General features: G+C 55.0%; 1 protein-coding gene across 1 annotated transcript in view; it reads left to right on the top strand.

The window, feature by feature from the left end:
• The window catches only part of IGSF10 (immunoglobulin superfamily member 10), a 32,317-nt gene extending 17,017 nt beyond the window's left edge, over positions 1-15,300 (top strand). Inside the window, exons 4-6 of the mRNA XM_036243882.1 lie at positions 737-4,984; positions 6,446-7,346; positions 13,392-15,300. Of these exons, the coding sequence (XP_036099775.1) occupies positions 737-4,984; positions 6,446-7,346; positions 13,392-15,300 (7,058 nt within the window). The remainder of the gene's footprint in view (positions 1-736; positions 4,985-6,445; positions 7,347-13,391) is intronic.
• The last annotated feature ends 2,905 nt before the right edge of the window (positions 15,301-18,205 follow it).

Below are 18,205 nucleotides of genomic sequence, written 5' to 3'. Positions count from 1 at the left end.
TTATCCTCACCCGAGGACATTTTTCCATTTTTGTTCAGGTAGAGTGGGAGGGAGAGAGAGGAACAGACAGAGAGAAACATCAATGTGGAAGGGACACATCGAGTGGCTGCCACCCGCACGACCAACCAGGGCCGGGGACAAACTGCAACTGAGGTACGTGCCCTTAGTGGGAACCGAACCTGGGTCTCTCAGGACCGCAGGCCGACGCTCTATCCGCTGAGCCAAACCGGCCAGGGCTCTCCCCAGTCTTGTTACGACTGCACTAGATCAGGTCGCGGTATCTCGTAATTCAGGTATTGTTCTTTTGCGGAACGGAAAGTAGCTGGGGTTCTAAGGCTACCCAGGGACTTGTAAGTGGTCATTTATCTTTTGAAGGACAATGAAGTTCTGGGACTCAAAACATTAAGATGAGCAGCTAGAACTAAATAGCTGTTAATAAAAAGTGACACACAGAAGCATGTCATCTAGTCTCCCGAGTAAGGAACCTCTCCCGCCAACGAGTGTTTACTGAGTGGTCCACAGGTACCAGGCACTTCCTACAAGACTGACGAAACCCTTGTCCTGTGAAGAGACACTGTGTGATTTAGAAACCAGCCCACAGACAGAAATCGTAGAAAACTTTCCATTGAACACTAACATTCCCAGAGTGTTCTTTCCAGTTCTAGCAGAAGCGATTTTTTCGGTGTCCATCCACAGAGGCCACAACGGGCAATAATGCAGTTGTCGTTTTTCCTAGATGTCATAAAATGCAAGAAGGACAGAGGTGCCTCCGGTGCCCAGCAGTGTCCCCTCTGCACGAACCCCAGGGCCTCCACGGGCCAGCCCTTGGCCACCGTCCCCGCTGCCGCGTTCCTGTGTGTCAGGCCGACCATCGACCCCTCCCTGAAGCGGAGACACCCGACTGTCCTGGAAGACGGCGGTTCTATGTCCGTCTCTCCCCAAGACTTCATGGCACCCTTGGGCTCCCTCACGTTAAACCTGACAGACCAGTCTGGAAACGAAGCGAACATGGCCTGTCGCATCCAAAGACCCTGGAGGACCACGTTCCGGGCAGTCGCCGAAGACAGTGACCACATCAGTCTGAACACCTCGTTTTCCACGTTTCTGGTGTGCCACCTGGATCACAGTCACATTCAGCCCGTGTGGCAAATCCTGGCTCTGTACAGCGACACCCCCCTGGTACTAGACAGAAGCCACCTGCTCACGGACAGGCCGCCACTCGGCTACCGGTATCAGCAGGTGGCGCCCAGGCGGGAAGATCTGTTCACCGGCGTCCAGGTGGACCTCAGCGCGGATCCCGCGTGGGTAATGCAAGCCCACGTCGCCCTGCAGCTCCACAGAGCCGCCACCACCCGCAGCACACTGCACATCCAGTTCTCCAGCGACGCCCAGGTCACCTTGCCAAAGTCAGACCCGGGGCCCGCGAGGCACGCGTGGACCATGATTGCGCGGGACCGCGACGCCAAGCTGGAACGCACGGTGGTGGCGGGCGAGACCCTTGCCCTCGACTGCCCGGGTCACGGGGACCCCGCCCCGCGTCTGGAGTGGCTGCTGGCGGACGGCAGCCGCGTGGGAGCCCCGCGCGTGAGCGAGGACGGCCGGGTCCTGGTAGACCGCAGCGGAAAACTCGAGCTCCGGGGCGCGGATGGTCTCCACACCGGCACTTACAGCTGCGTAAGCACCAACGGCGCGGACGCGGACATTCTCACCTACAGGGTGACCGTGGTTGAGCCCGGCATGGAGCCCCTCCACGAAAACGGGGCGCCTCACACCGTGGTCGCTGGTGAGACCCTGGACCTTCCGTGCCGGGCTACGGGGGTCCCCGATGCCTCAGTGAGCTGGGTTCTCCCAGGAAACGTGGTGCTGTCCCAGTCCTCAGCGGACAGGCAGATCCTCAACGGCACCCTGAGAATATTCCAGGTCACCCCCAAAGACCAGGGTCATTACCGCTGTGTGGCGGCCAACCCGTCAGGGGTCGACTTCTTGATCACCCACGTTTCCGTCAAAACGGAGGGGCCCCGCCCAGTAGAGCATCAGGTGGGAACAGAGGGATCCGGCTCGGAGGACCCTGACCCCACGGGGCACCCGGAGGCGCCACCAGCTGCCCAGCCGCCCACGACTGCTCCGCCCGGGGCCGAGGCGGGGAAACACGTCCTGAGCACCCGTCAGGGGCACGGCTACCGGGAGGTGCGACACGGGCGGCGTGGAGAGCCCACGACGCGTCGCTTCAGGGAGCAGAGGCGGCAGTTCCCGCCCTCCGCGCGGAGGGTCGACCCGCGACACTGGGCCGCCCTTCTTGAGAAGGCAAAAAGGAGAACCACGCCACAGGGGCGAGCGAACCCCACCGCCAGGCCCCCCCCACGGGTCACCTGGCTCCGGAAAGGCCCCAGTGAGGACGTGGGCTCCTCGGGCATGCTCCCTCCAGACCAGGGCTCCGTGGCCCTGGCTCAGGTCCCCAGTGTTCAGGCCACGAGGGCGCCTGCCGGATCCGGGGGGACACCTGGCGGCCCTGTGGCGGGAGCCTCCCCCGCGGTCAGTCCGCGCCTCCTCCCCCCTGGGAAACCAACGGGTTTCAAAGCACCTGCTCCTGTGACAACTACAGAGAACACAAGCCCGGCCGCCTCCAGCAAACTGCAGGACACGCCCCGCCACAGCCCTTCCTCCGTCCCTCCTCCAACACCCCAGACAGCTCGGTTTCAGGGCGCCCCCGACCTGGGGGGCAGGAGGGAACGTCTGCAAAGGGTGCCCCCAGAAACAGCGGGGGTGCTCACCATAGAGGTCGATGCCGCAAGGCTCGGTTCTGCTGAGAGCAAAGCTGATCAATTCTTTGGGCCAGAAAAGGCCGCGCATGGAGGCCAGACCGCAGGCCCGGGGGACCGCGAGCCCCGAAGCTACGGTCTCTCCGCTCACGCTGCTGGCGAGCTGAGCACAGCAAGGCTCCCGCCAGGCCCACGCGGCGCTGCTCACGCACCTGGAAACAGCACCCCTGACACCCCCCTCTCCAGCCGCCTCGGCAGACGGAGGAAGGTTTGGGGGCGGAGGCGCATTGTGAGCCCACTCAGAACCCCGGCCCTCCCGCGGCACAGGTACGCCCTCCTGAGGCCGGCAGCCAGGGGTTCTGAGCAGAGCACCCCAGGGCTCAGCGGGTGTCCCTCCTGCACTCCCACCCCTGGGGGAGCCACGTCCCCTCCTCCCACACCTGCCCCCATCATCCTCCCCGAAGCTGACCTCGCCAGGGCCACCGCAGCTGACCCTACAACCCTAGTCCCCAGCCAGTTGCTGGCACCTGGTGACAAACCCAGTGCGGATGTTGAGAGAACAACACCCACAGTGAAGTATGTCGGTGCCCAGAGCGCCCGCGTGACTCCAACTGGGCCGGTCAGGACTCAGGCCCCAACCTCTGTAACTGTGGAAAAAGCTCGTAGAACACACGCGGGTGACCCGGGGGCGTCTAACAGGAGTGAAGCAAAACAAGATTCGGGGAGCCTACCGCCACCTCCGGGCCCCACCCGCGGCCCCCCGACGCCTGCGGCTCCGGCCACCACAGGATTTTCAAGAGGGAAAATTCCCTGGTGGCAGACCTTTGTCGACAACCAGGTCCCGGCGGAGGGGCCACAGGGTCATTGTCCGCTTGGTTCAGGTGGACACGAAGCCACGGTGCTTCCTCTGGCACCTCCTTTCCCCACCGATCGGGTCTCCCCCTTTCCTGCCGCACACTCAGCAAACGCGATGACAGTTCCACCTGTGACGCTGGCTGCAACTCACCCCAGAGCCACGGAAACACACGGTCCTCAAAGCCTCCCCACCGGGCAGACGCTGCCCTCCCCGCCCCTGCACCCCACGCCCCCCAGTAGCTCTGAGGCAGCGTCCACTGTGCAGGTCACAGCCGCGACGACAGCGCCTCCTAGTGCCCCGGCATCGGTCACTATCAATAAAACCCAAATCGCCAGACCCCAGGCACGAAAAGCGGGAAGCGAAAGGGATCCCCAGAGCAGGAGGGACCCCGACAGCTCCCCTGGCCCCAGGCCTGGCTTCACTCCACCCCCCGTGGTGACACTTCCTGTCCCAACCCGAGTGGAACCTGCAGCCCTGCCCAGTGTCTCTGCCTTCACGCGTCCCCCCCTGGAAGACGCAAGAACTTCAAGCGCAGTTGATCTTTATCCAAGGACACTTGACAGGACGGATGTAAGTGAGGGGCCATCCCAAGAGGCTCCTCAGACGTCGAAGAGCAGAGCTGCTCCTGAGAGACTGTCGTCCAGCAAAGCACAGCAGAGGCCTGCAGCCCGGGCCGCCGCCACCCGACGTCCAGCCCTGCCAGCGCTCGGGGGCCTCAGGGCCACTCCGATGCCAACCCCCACGTCCCCTCCCGGCAGCAATCAAAGCGCAGTCACTAACAACCTGGCGACTCCCGCTCCCCAGCTGCTGGCCGGCACAGAGGTCAAGCCGCAGGGCCCTTCGAGGCACGAGGCTGACCCGGGGCACTCCGCCGCAGGGGTCGCGACATCCCCCAAAGCTCACCCCAGTGCCAAGTTCACAGCTGGGACCACCTACTTCATCCACTCCGCTCGGCTACATTCCGCTCCGGAGCCAGCGCTGGTAACAGCGAAACCTCTGAGTTCTACGTCGACTCCGTCTCTCTGGTCAGAAAACCAGGTCTGGCCGAAGTCCTACCCGGAGAGCGCCCCAAAAGACAGAGAGCCGGGGCTGAGCACGCTGCCTAGGCCAGAGGACACCTCTCAGGCTTCCAACTGGGACATGCAGAAGCCTGCCGAGAAGGGGGGCTTTGATAAGACACCGGTCCAAAAATTATCCATTTCCAAACGCCCTCCCTTTGCGCCTCTGCCCAGGAACAGATGGGAAAGGCCCAGAATCCTCGGAGGAAGAGCGGCCAGTTTTACGGTCCCGGCTGACTCGGATGCCTCCCTTCCGTGTGTGGCTGTGGGCAGCCCCCTGCCCACCATCCACTGGAGCAGAGTCTCACCAGGTATTTACAAGTCTGTCTTCTTTAGTTGTTGTTTTTTTTCCCCCCTTTTTATTGATTTTAGACAGAGAGGAAGGGAGGAGAGAGAGATAGAAACATGGATGAGAGAGAACATGGACTGGCCGCCTCCTGCGTGCCCCCCACTGGGGATCAGCCCACAACCTGGGCATGTGCCCTGACCGGGAATCAAACCGGCGACCTCTTGGTGCAGGGTCGACGCTCAGCCCCTTCGCCACACTGGCCGGGCTGTCTTCTTTAGTTTTTTTTTTTTTATCCTCACCCGAGGACATTTTTTTTTTTTTTGCATTTTTTTTGTTCAGACAGAGCGGGAGGGAGAGAGAGGAAGAGAGAGAGAGAGAAACATCGATGTGAAAGGGACACATCAAGTGGTTGCCACCCACACGACCAACCAGGGCCGGGGACAAACAGCAACCGAGGTACATGCCCTTAGCGGGAACCGAACCCGGGTCTCTCTGTACCGCAGGTCGACGCTCCAACCGCTGAGCCAAACCGGCCAGGGCTGTCTTCTTTAGTTTTTAAACAAGAGGGAGCGAGTTATGTTTCAGGGGCACACATCCAAAGAATCAGCACCAGCTTCAAAGTCCCCCGGACACAGAAGCTGTGAACACGCACATTGACGTTGGCCACATGGCTTTCTTACTCCTGAGAAGGTCTGAGAACACAGGTGAATTAGGAACATTTTTGGCCCAGCCGGGGGGGCTCAGTGGGTTGGGGTCATCCTGGGCACCGAAAGGTTACTGGTTTCATTCTGGCCACAGCATGTACCCGGGCTGCATATTTGATCCGCAGTCGGGGTGCATGTGGGAGGGAACCCATCAGTGGTTCTCTCGCATCAATGTCTCTCTCTCCCTCCCCGCCCCCTTCTCTAAGCATGTCCTCATTGAGGATTAAAACAACAACAACAACAACAACAACAACCATTTTTTGAAATTCTTTTAAAGCAGACCCAAAGAAATATGGTTTGAAAATGAGGTGTTGCCCTGGCCGTTTGGCTCAGAGATTAGAGCATCAGCCCATGGACCAGAGAGTCCCTGGTTCGGTTCCCGCTAAGGGCACGGACCTTGGTTGCAGTTTGTCCCCAGCCCTGGTCAGGGTCGTGGGGGTGGCAGCCACTCAATGTGTCTCTCTCATGTCGATGTTTCTCTCTCTCTCTCCCTCCCGCTCTATCTGAGGATAAATGCAACAATGTCCTCGGTGAGGATAAAATAAAGAGGTGATTGTCACTTTGTTGCACAATTGGGCTTCTAAATGAAAGCTGCGAGGACTAAAGGAATCAGGAGTAAATGTAACAGTAACTGTAACAGTGTGAAGGTGTCCTGATGTATAACCTGCCTGTTCGCAGTGGCCTAACAGAGAGATAGCTTCCCCCTGGGCACCTGCGCTTGAGCATTGTTTTCTGTCTCAACTGTGATGACCTAAGGATGCGTTTCTCTCTCCGACCAGGCGTTGGTCTGTCTGCAGGGAAGCAGGACAGCAGGCTCCAGGTGTTCCCCAATGGCACCCTGTCCATCCGGCGGGTGGACGTTCAGGACCGAGGACAGTACCTGTGCTCAGCAGCCAATCCGCTGGGCAAAGACCACCTTCACGTCACCTTGTCCGTGGTTTCCTACCCCCCCAGGATCGTGGAGAGACACGCCAGAGAGATCACGGTCCATTCCGGGAGCTCCGTGGAGTTGCCGTGTGGCGCCGAAGGGAGGCCGAGGCCTTCGATCTCCTGGATCCTCGCGAACCACACGGCGGTCTCCGAATCATCCGAGGGGAACCGGCAGGCCCAGGTGACATCCGACGGGACCCTGGTCATCCGCAACCTCAGCGTTTACGACCGCGGCGTGTACAAATGCGTGGCCAGCAACTCCGCCGGCCAGGACTCCCGGCTGGTGAAGGTACAAGTCATCGCGGCCCCTCCTGTCATCCTAGAGCCCAGGAGGCAGGTCGTGGCCGGGACTTGGGGGGCGAGTCTGACGCTGCCCTGTACTGCGACAGGGAGCCCGCAGCCCAGGGTGCACTGGGTTCTCTCCGACGGCACCGAAGTGAAGCCGTTGCAGTTCATCGACTCCAACGTGTTCCTGTTTTCCAACGGGACGCTGTCCCTCAGACACGTGGCCGCCTCGGACGGCGGCACGTACGAATGCATCGCGACCAGCTCCACCGGCTCCGACAGGAGGGTGGTGACTCTCACAATGGAAGAGCAGGAGACCTTCCCCAGGATAGAGTTCGCGTCCCAGACGTGGAATGAGGTGAACTTTGGGGATAAACTGCTACTGAACTGCTCGGCCAGCGGCGAACCCAAACCTAAAATAATGTGGAGGCTGCCATCCAGGGCCGTCGTGGACCAGTGGCACAGGTAAACCCACCTCTGGGTCGGGGCGTCTCCCCCACCGGCTGGGCCGCGCGGCCTCCTGCAGGAGAGAGAGCAGGCCCGGCTCTGCACACGCTGACCCCCCGCGGGGAGCGGATCCCTCTGAGGCTGACAGCGAGTCAGTCGCATACAACCACGCTGCTGCCGGCCCAACCCCCATGGCCAGCTTCTTGTTTTTTGGAATTAGATAAATAAGGCTTTTTTTTTTTTTTTGCTTTTATATATTTATTTATTTTTATTTAATTAATTTATTTTTGTTACAGATAGTTCTCCTTTTTTCCCCACTGATTCCCCCCTCCTCCTGCCTCCCCACCCTGTCCCCAGCTTTGTTGTCCGTGTCCATTAACCGCGGAAGGCCAACTTCTTATTGAGCTTATATAGTTCAACGCAGTGAAGGTCTCACTTGTTTTCAGAGCTGTGACACTTTTAAAATGGTAGCTGAGTGCCCGGCCGGTGTGGCTCAGTGGTTGAGCGTCGACCCTGCACCAAGAGGTCGCTGGTTCGATTCCTGGTCAGGGCCCAGGCCCAGGTTGTGGGTCCAATGCCCAGTGGGGGGCGTGCAGGAGGCGGCCAGTCGATGTTCTCTCTCATCGATGTTTCTATTTCTCTCCCTCTCCCTTCCTCTCTCTCTAAAAAGCAATAAAGAAAAAAATAAAATGGTAGCTGTGTAAACGTATTCATGATCTCTTGATCAAAAGAGAGAAGTTTTTCAATTCAATCCAGATTCTAGAGAGGCACACTCCACTCTTTCTCTCTTCATACACTCCTGCTAAACATTGTAAATCTTAGTACATTCTGCACTTGATCGCATCGATCTTAAAATTGCAAAGCACCTGGTGAGTCACTAAATTAAGACCTTCATAGAGTGGAATGTAGTCAGGACCTCATCACGGCGCCCTCAGGCCCACACGCCTTCTCTAACATGCTCTAACATGTTCTAACATGTGACCTCCACCACCGCACCCTCAGGCCCACACGCCTTCTCTAACATGCTCTAACATGTGACCCCACCACTGTACCCTCAGGCCCACACACCTTCTCTAACATGCTCTAACATGTGACCCCACCACTGTACCCTCAGACCCACATGCCTTCTCTAACATGCTCTAACATGTGACCCCACCACTGTACCCTCAGGCCCACACACCTTCTCTAACATGCTCTAACATGTTCTAACATGTGACCTCCACCACCGCACCCTCAGGCCCACACGCCTTCTCTAACATGCTCTAACATGTGACCCCACCACTGTACCCTCAGGCCCACACACCTTCTCTAACATGCTCTAACATGTGACCCCACCACTGTACCCTCAGGCCCACACGCCTTCTCTAACATGCTCTAACATGCTCTAACATGTGACCTCCACCACCGCACCCTCAGGCCCACATGCCTTCTCTAACATGCTCTAACATGTGACCCCACCACTGTACCCTCAGGCCCACACGCCTTCTCTAACATGCTCTAACATGTTCTAACATGTTACCTCCACCACCGCACCCTCAGGCCCACACGCCTTCTCTAACATGCTCTAACATGTGACCCCACCACTGTACCCTCAGGCCCACATGCCTTCTCTAACATGCTCTAACATGTGACCCCACCACTGTACCCTCAGGCCCACATGCCTTCTCTAACATGCTCTAACATGTGACCCCACCACCGTACCCTCAGGCCCACACGCCTTCTCTAACATGCTCTAACATGTGACCTCCACCACCGCACCCTCAGGCCCACATGCCTTCTCTAACATGCTCTAACATGTGACCCCACCACTGTACCCTCAGGCCCACACACCTTCTCTAACATGCTCTAACATGTGACCCCACCACTGTACCCTCAGGCCCACATGCCTTCTCTAACATGCTCTAACATGTGACCCCACCACTGTACCCTCAGGCCCACATGCCTTCTCTAACATGCTCTAACATGTGACCCCACCACTGTACCCTCAGGCCCACATGCCTTCTCTAACATGCTCTAACATGTGACCCCACCACTGTACCCTCAGGCCCACACGCCTTCTCTAACATGCTCTAACATGTGACCCCACCACTGTACCCTCAGGCCCACATGCCTTCTCTAACATGCTCTAACATGTGACCCCACCACTGTACCCTCAGGCCCACATGCCTTCTCTAACATGTGACCCCACCACTGTACCCTCAGGCCCACACACCTTCTCTAACATGCTCTAACATGTTCTAACATGTGACCTCCACCACTGTACCCTTAGGCCCACATGCCTTCTCTAACATGCTCTAACATGTGACCTCCACCACTGTACCCTTAGGCCCACATGCCTTCTCTAACATGCTCTAACATGTGACCCCACCACTGTACCCTCAGGCCCACACACCTTCTCTAACATGCTCTAACATGTTCTAACATGTGACCTCCACCACCGCACCCTCAGGCCCACACGCCTTCTCTAACATGCTCTAACATGTGACCTCCACCACTGTACCCTTAGGCCCACACGCCTTCTCTAACATGCTCTAACATGTGACCCCACCACTGTACCCTCGGGCCCACATGCCTTCTCTAACATGCTCTAACATGTGACCCCACCACTGTACCCCCAGGCCCACATGCCTTCTCTAACATGCTCTAACATGTGACCCCACCACTGTACCCTCGGGCCCACACGCCTTCTCTAACATGCTCTAACATGTGACTCCACCACTGTACCCTTAGGCCCACATGCCTTCTCTAACATGCTCTAACATGCTCTGCTTCAGGCTTGTTGACACCGATTTTCCTCTGGTTTATGTATGTATAGCCTAAATCATTTTTGAAAAGTCATACTTATAGCTCATGATTACTAATTTGTGCCATTTGCATGACTCTATGACAAAAAGGATGGGAATGAGTAGGTCTTATATATTTGCTTTGCATGAATAGAAGACCATGCAGGACGGATTAACAGAATCAGCATGAATTTATATTCCCGCTGATAAATTGAACAGATTTTTTCTAATGTCCCATAATAAGTTTGTACTGAATGCCATTAGTGGATTTAACTTGTGGTCTTTAATTCAAAAGTAAACATTAATATTCGAGTTCCTCAAATCATAAGTCATCAAAATTACTTGACCAAATGTTAATTGGAATTAGATTTAACATGAAAAAAAAAACAAAAACACTAAGCTGTGCAATGCAAACTTTAGAAATGGCGTGTCTGTTTACATATTATGGCCATTTATGCATCAAGTATTTCCAAAGCTTCATCCGTGTCTGCAGCTAATATTATAATTTCAGCATGTTTCTTTCTGGTTTTTGCCTTCTGGTAATTGTAAGCATGCTGTTAATGTTGAATGCCAGTTTTCTTTGTGAAATTAAAGCATTTGAATAAATTCCAAGGCACAGCGCTGGCCAGTTTGGCTCAGCAGTAGAGCGTCGGCCCGTGGACCAATGAGTCACGGGTTCGATTCCAGCCAAGGGCACGTACTTCAGTTGCAGTTTGTCGCCGGCCCTGGTCCGGGTCATGCAGGAGGCAACCAGTCAGTGTGTCTCTCACATCGATGTTTCTCTCTCTCTCCCTTCCACTCTATCTGAGGATAAACAGAAAAATATCCTCAGGTGAGGATTAAAAAAAAAAAAAATCCAAGGCACGTGGGATGCTTCCTAGATCAGGCCCACGCAGTCCCGATGCAGGTGGAGAGGGAAATGAGGAACTGTGGCCCTCGGACTCGGCCACACATCAGAATCAAATGATGAGTCCACACGCCAAGGCCACATTCCGCACCACCTACGCCCGAAACCCCAACGGGGCACCCAGGCACCGGCATGATTTCAGACCGCACACGGGCTGTCATATGCACCCACGTTTGAGAATCGGTGCCTTGGGGGGGCAGCAGTGGTAGCAGCTGGCCGTGTAACGGGGTGTACAAGACGGCCTGAGAACCAGCCCTGCGACCGAAGTAAGTTACAAAGTGTCTCTAAGTATCCACCTCAGATAGAAAAGCAAACACGGTTCCTGGCAGCTCCTATTCTTCAGTCACTGTTTCCTTTATGATCTCCCTTGGTTTACATACCAGGAAAGTTTCTTTCACGCTTGGAAAAAAGTTAAAAAACAAAAAACACCAGCACGCTTTGGAATGTTCTAGGATCAAACTCTCCACGCTTCTTAAGAGCGTCTGCGGGAAGACAGAAAACGGCGTGAGGAGGTCTAACCTGGTCAGCAGTTATGAGCTGGTTCACACTTTTCTCCCCAGTTCCACCCACCTGATCATGTTGCCAAAAAAAAAAAGGAAAAAAAATCAGAAGAAAAACAGAGTTTTCACCTGTGAGTCCTCTTAATCACATCTTTTTTTTTTTTTTTAATCCTCACCCGAGGACATTTTTCCATGTTTTGTTCAGATAGAGCAGGAGGGAGAGAGAGGAAGAGAGAGAGAAACATCAATGTGAAGGGACACATCGAGTGGCTGCCACCCGCACGACCAACCAGGGCTTGGGACAAACTGCAACCGAGGTACGTGCCCTTAGCGGGAACCAAACCCGGGTCTCTCTGTACCGCAGGCCGACGCTCCAACCGCTGAGCCAAACCGGCCAGGGCTTAATCACATCTTTATTCATTTTATTTTTTGCAACTTTTGTTACAGAGGGTTCTCCTTTTTCTCTTCAGAACCCCTCCTCCCCATCCCGCCTCCCCGCCCCCGCCCAGCATTGTTGTCTGTGTCCATGGGTTATGCGTACATGCATACAAGTCCTTTGGTTTTTCTCTCCCCACCTCCCCGAGGTTTGTATGATTCCATACCCCTTTCTATATCTCTGGGTCTATTTTGTTCATCAGCTTATTTTGTTCATTACATTCCACAAATAAGTAAAGTCATGTGATATCTGTCTTTCTCTGACTGGCTATTTCTTTTGTCTTGGAGAGGGAGAGGGAGAGGGAGAGATAGAGAGGGAACATGGACTGGCTGTCTCCCTGCACTGGGGATCTGGCCCACAACCTGGGCATGTGCCCTGATTGGGAATCGAACCAGCGACCTCTTGGTGCAGGGTCGATGCTCAACCCCTGAGTCACACCGGCGGGGCCTGCCTGGCTTATTTCACTGATCATAATGCTCTCCAGGATTTAGTATCAACTCAATGTCTGTTGAGCTGAAAAATCTAGATTTCGGTTTAACAGGAAAGCTCTGCCCCCTGGTGGCTCAGTGTAGTAACGACAGGCTGCGCTGAGCCTGCAGGGAGAAAAATGGTTCCTCCCACAGTTAACCTAGTGCAAGGACCGGCGGTCACTTTCCAGCCACCGCAAAGGGCAGAGGCTACAGCAAGCTCCCGAGAAGCCTTCCACCTGCGTTTTCCCTCCTTTATACCGAAGTGCCACTTGTTATCCAGCCAAATCGCCCTAAATGCTTTGCTCCTAATACCTCCCTGAAATGTGTCATCTGGCATCTGCTCTAACAAGTATGAAGTTCTTCACTGACGTCTTACAGAATGAGCATTCGGGATGTAAAATGGTCCAGAGAGTCATGGGTCTAGGACTTCATACCGTTCGCTTTCTCTCACCAATATACTTTTATTTTATTTATTTATTTTGTCCTTTATTGACTTTTGTTCGAGAGAGAGGGAGGGGGAGAGAGAGAGATGGAAACATCGATGAGAGAGAACATGGACTGGCCGCCTCCTGCACGCCCCCCACTGGGGATCAGCCCACAACCTGGGCATGTGCCCTGATGGGGAATCGAACCAGTAACCTCTTGGTGCAGGGTCGACGCTCAACCACTGAGCCACACCGGCCAGACTCACCAATATACTTTTAAAAAAAATCCATCATATAAAGGAGATTCGTTTGAAGTCCATTGGAGAAATGCTACTCGTATGCACTAAATGATACCTACTCGTCAGTTAATTCCATCCTCAGGACGTGGCTTAGAACGCAGTCCGTGAGCTAGCACTGGTTTTCGTTTTCTCGCAACACTCTAAGGGGATGTCCGTAAAGCTGACCCCGGGTCAGTAAGACAACCCCTGCGTCCTGTCCTTTGCTAATGGCGTCACGCTCAAACCGGTCTCCTCTCCCCGCAGAATGGGCAGCCGGATCCACGTCTACCCAAACGGGTCCCTGTTCATCGGCTCAGTCACGGAGAAGGACGGCGGCGACTACTTGTGCGTGGCCAGGAACAAGATCGGGGACGACCTGTCGCTGATGCACGTCAGCCTCACACTGAAACCCGCCAGGATCGACCGCCAGCAGCCGGTGGAAACGCAGGTGCTCCACGGGAGGGCCTTCCAGGTGGACTGCCAGGCGTCGGGCTCACCGGCGCCCCACGTATCCTGGAGCCTGCCCGACGGCACCAGGGTCAACAGGGCCCTGCAGGCGGCCGACGGCGGCCGGCGCGCCAGGAGGTACACGCTGTTCGACAACGGCACCTTGTACTTCAACCAGGTGGGGGTCGCGGAGGAAGGGGATTACACCTGCCACGCCCAGAACACGCTAGGGAAGGACGAGATGAAGGTCCACCTGACAGTCGTCACCGCGGCCCCCCGGATCAGGCCGGGCCTCAAGGCCAACCCGAGAGTCAGGGCCGGAGACACAGCCGTCCTCGACTGTGAGGTGGTCGGGGAGCCCAGACCGAAAGTGTTCTGGCTGCTGCCTTCCCATGAAACGGTTGCGTTCTCCAAGGACAGGTACACCTTTCATGCCAACGGGTCTTTGTCCATCAGCCACGTCCAACTGCTCGATTCCGGGGAGTACGTGTGTGTCGCCCGGAACCCCAGCGGGGATGCCACCAGGCCATACACCCTGGAGGTCGTCTCCCGGCCTCCGCTCATCAACGGTCTGTACACCAACACGACCGTCATTAAAGCCACGGCCGTGCGGCATTCCAAGAAGCACTTTGATTGCAGGGCGGAAGGGACACCGGCGCCCCAGGTCACGTGGATCATGCCCGACAACGTGCTCCTCACGGCCCCCTACCACGGGGGCAGGGTCACCGTGCATGAGAACGGCACCCTGGAGATCAGGAACGTGCGGCTCTCGGACGCGGCCGAGTTCACGTGCGTGGCCCGGAACGAGGGCGGGGAGAGCGTGCTGGTGGTGCGGCTGCAGGTGTCGGAAATGCTCAGGCGACCCACCTTCAGAAGCCCCTTCAACGAGAAGGTGGTCGCGCAGCTTGGCCAGCCCACAGCGCTGAACTGCTCTGTGGACGGCAACCCGCCGCCTGAGGTCATCTGGGTTTTACCCAACGGCACGCAGTTTCCCAGAGGGCCACACGGGCCGCAGCACCGGCTGGCGAGCAACGGCTCCCTGATGATCCACAAGGCGACCCGGGACGACGCGGGCAAGTACCGCTGCGGGGCGAGAAATCAAGTCGGCTACATCGAGAAATTAATTGTGCTGGAGGTCGGCCAGAAGCCCGTCATCCTGACTGACGCCCTGGGCACGGTCCACGGCATCAGCGGGGACTCGCTCGCCCTGCACTGTGTGTCCGACGGAAGCCCGAAGCCGCATGTCAAATGGACGGTACCGAGCGGCCATACAATAGACAGGCCTCAAGTTAGCGGGAAATACGTATTGCACGAAAATGGCACCTTGGTCATCAAAGAGGCCACAGCGTATGACAGAGGGAACTACGTGTGCAGGGCCCAGAACAGCGCCGGCCATGCCGTGATCGCTGTCCCCGTGACGGTCGTGGCCTACCCTCCCCGAATTACCAGTCGCCCGCCCCGGAGCGTCCTCACCAGGACCGGGGCAGCTGTGCGGCTCCCCTGTGTGGCCCTGGGGGTGCCCAAGCCGGAAGTCACGTGGGAGAGGCCGGGCCACTCCCTGCTGTCCGTGGCCGGCCCGGGGAGGACACGCGGGGAGGGGCTTCCCCACCCGCCAGGCACCCTCGTCATCCGGAGTCCGCGGGCCTCGGATTCCGGCTTCTACCGATGCACAGCCAGGAACGCGCTCGGGAGCGACTCCGTAACCACATACATGCAGGTGATCTGACCCGAAACCACACGCGTTGAACAGAGTCAACACCGAGACGGTTTATTTTTTTTGGAAGAAGTTTAATCAAAGGCAGCCAGAGGCGTGTAAATGAATTTGAATACATGTACAATACTAAATTGATATGGACATGCAAAGGAGAAAAAAAAAAAAGACTTATAAATAAATGCGTTAGGAACTGATACTGGTTTCTTTAATGGATCTCAAAACAAACCTTTAACTTAAGGCACTTTTATTTTGCCAACAGATAACAATGAACATTGAAGAGAAAACTGGCCCCTGAAAACAAATGGCGAATGTACCTGAATTCTTCGCCACATGGGCCTTCTCTTCCCTTACCAGCTGCCTAGCGTCCACCTCTGTCAAGGGTACGGGCGTGGCACCCCCAACGGGGACGGTGGAAAGGATCCCCTTTGCCGTCTTGATGTGAATTTGCCATTTCGATGTATAGTTATGTTGTGGCTGGTTTCTAAACATGTCACTAAAGCCTACAGAAAATAAGCTCTGAGCTGTTTTGCCTGTGACTGACCCTCTTGTGCAGGCTGAACACTGTCACTGAGGGGACGCAAGGGTGTGTTAGGGGCTGCATTCAGACATAAACGCAGGCCAACCTTCCCACGTGGGCCAAGCTACCTAACACCTGGACCTAAAAGAGGGTGAAATGGGGCTTGATTATATCCAGATACCCATTAGAAAGCGTTTAAAAACATAATGAAACGTCTTCATAACTTCAAAGTCTAGCTCGGGCACCTGGTCTGGAGCTGTCCTGGGGTACGTTTCTGAGGGGGACCTCTGAGACTGTTTCTCCCTAGGTGGCAATCCTGTGGCAGTAAACACCCCGGGAAGCTCTGATCACGTGATGCAGTCACTGTGGTTAAAATCTCTTCAACCCCACACGAAAACATTGCCCTGTGTAACGGACTGAATTCGTTTCTGTCACGCGCTTAATCCAGCCGGAATGAGTTTGGGGAACCCTCTGATTTGGGGACCCTCTGATTGGGCTTTTATAACCGCAGAGGCGGGGGTGTTCCAGTGTGAACTCTCCAGCGTCTGTTCAGATGTCACCTGCTATTCGGGAAGAACTGCAGAAGCCATAGTGAGTGTAAGAGGGGAAATGCCGGAGCTCTGGCTGATACCTCCACACAGAAAACCGAGCGCTCGGGGGCCCTACCAGTCCTCTGCGACGTGGGGGAGCTCGGTTCATGGTTTGCATCACACCCCTCTCAGCTGGCCCCCTGGTGTGGGGATCCCAGGGCCACAAGGAGGGGAAGGATACTCACTGTAACAGTGTCTGGGCCAGAGAGAGAACATGGCCAGTGCAGCTACTGGGAGCCAGGCTACAGTGGGAACAGGTCTAAGGGCTTCTTATGCTCAACTCCGTTCTGTTTAGGTCTTCTACCTAAGGGGGTGGGGTTTCCAATGACCCCACGATAATTTCCTCTATTTCCTGAAGCAGGTGACCAGGTTCTGTCAAAGAACAGGGCTTTCCATTGTGATCATGAATGCAAATGAACGCATTTGCTACAACAAGAAGTCTCTCCGGGCGGAGGGTTAAGTGGGGGTTCATCTAAGATTGGATTAAAATGTCCAGTTGCTGCCTTTCTGATGCAGAGGAAAAACCAGCCTTAGGTTCTCCCTCAGCGTGCCATAGATGCTTGGAAGCCTCACCATGCCTTGCTCCCTGACCTAGAAAACAGGGCCACACAGCGAAGGGTTCATAAATTAATGTCACGAACTTCTGCAAAATATAAAGTGCTTACGAAGGCTTTGCAACGATAACACTCGCTCTGGAAAGTGTATCACTGCTGTTTGCAATACTGAGCTACGAAGTATACATGGTTCCAACTGAAAAGCTGACAGTGTAAAGACCCGTGGTCCTTGAAAAGAAAGACCACCACCACCAGGACAGAGCGTGGCACTCTCTGGGCACACACTCACCACTCGGTGGTCCGGCCACGGCAGCCACGCTGCGGACGTGTTCCTCGGAGAAAAACAACTCCGTGAATTCTAAGTATGATTCTTGAGGGGAAACACACACACCCTAATAGACAGAACCCGCTGCAATGTCAAGATGCCACTTTTGAGAGCAGGTCGAATATGTTAACCTAGTGAAAAGAAGGGTCTTTCATGTTTTGGCAAAGTCTCTTCCAGCCCAGAGTCAACACCAAACGGGGGGCTGGAGGCAAGTGTTTCACAGTGTACAAAGCTGTTCACACGGATGCTGCACAGCGAAGTAAGCGGACAGAGATTTGAGGTCATTGGCATGAGCCAGGCTTTGCAATGAGTAACTCACCTAGGAAGATAGAAATCATTTATAGAAAGCTTTCCGAAAGAACCGATCTACTAACGTGGTACTAGTGTCATTGAAAAAAAAAAAAGTCGTCCTTCATGGTTTGCTCATTTTGGACAAATCTATCCAGTCTCTGCAACTCTGACACGTAAAACCGCATGGAAAGGAACACGGATCAACGCAGAACACGGGAAAAGAGCGTCCACATAGGTTTTAAAATGCCCTGCAGTTATCACATTCAAAATTGTATGCATCTAAATCTAAAAAAATATCATATGGAATACTCTTAAGTTACACAAACTGATAATCATTTACTGTATTCTTTACTCTAATAGGAGCAAATTACCACATACTTGAACAAAGTTAAAATAGTTACTATTTCTTTATCATAAATTTGATGTAGGATTGACTTGTGCTTTCCGCACCGATTTATAAATAGTGTATGCAACACACAACCAAGACTGACACCAACGTTCATAATTAAATTCAAAATAGCAAATACTCACCATACAAAATAAACAGCAAATACATCTTCTAGGAAAACCAGAGCCTTCCGGACTGGGAGCCAGATCCCCTGGGGAGCATGTCAAGTCTGAGCCCTGTGGGCTCTCAGGC

Source organism: Molossus molossus, unplaced genomic scaffold, assembly GCF_014108415.1.
Source record: "Molossus molossus isolate mMolMol1 unplaced genomic scaffold, mMolMol1.p scaffold_m16_p_5, whole genome shotgun sequence".
Taxonomy (NCBI): domain Eukaryota; kingdom Metazoa; phylum Chordata; class Mammalia; order Chiroptera; family Molossidae; genus Molossus; species Molossus molossus.
This window is presented reverse-complemented; position numbering and strand designations above follow the sequence as displayed.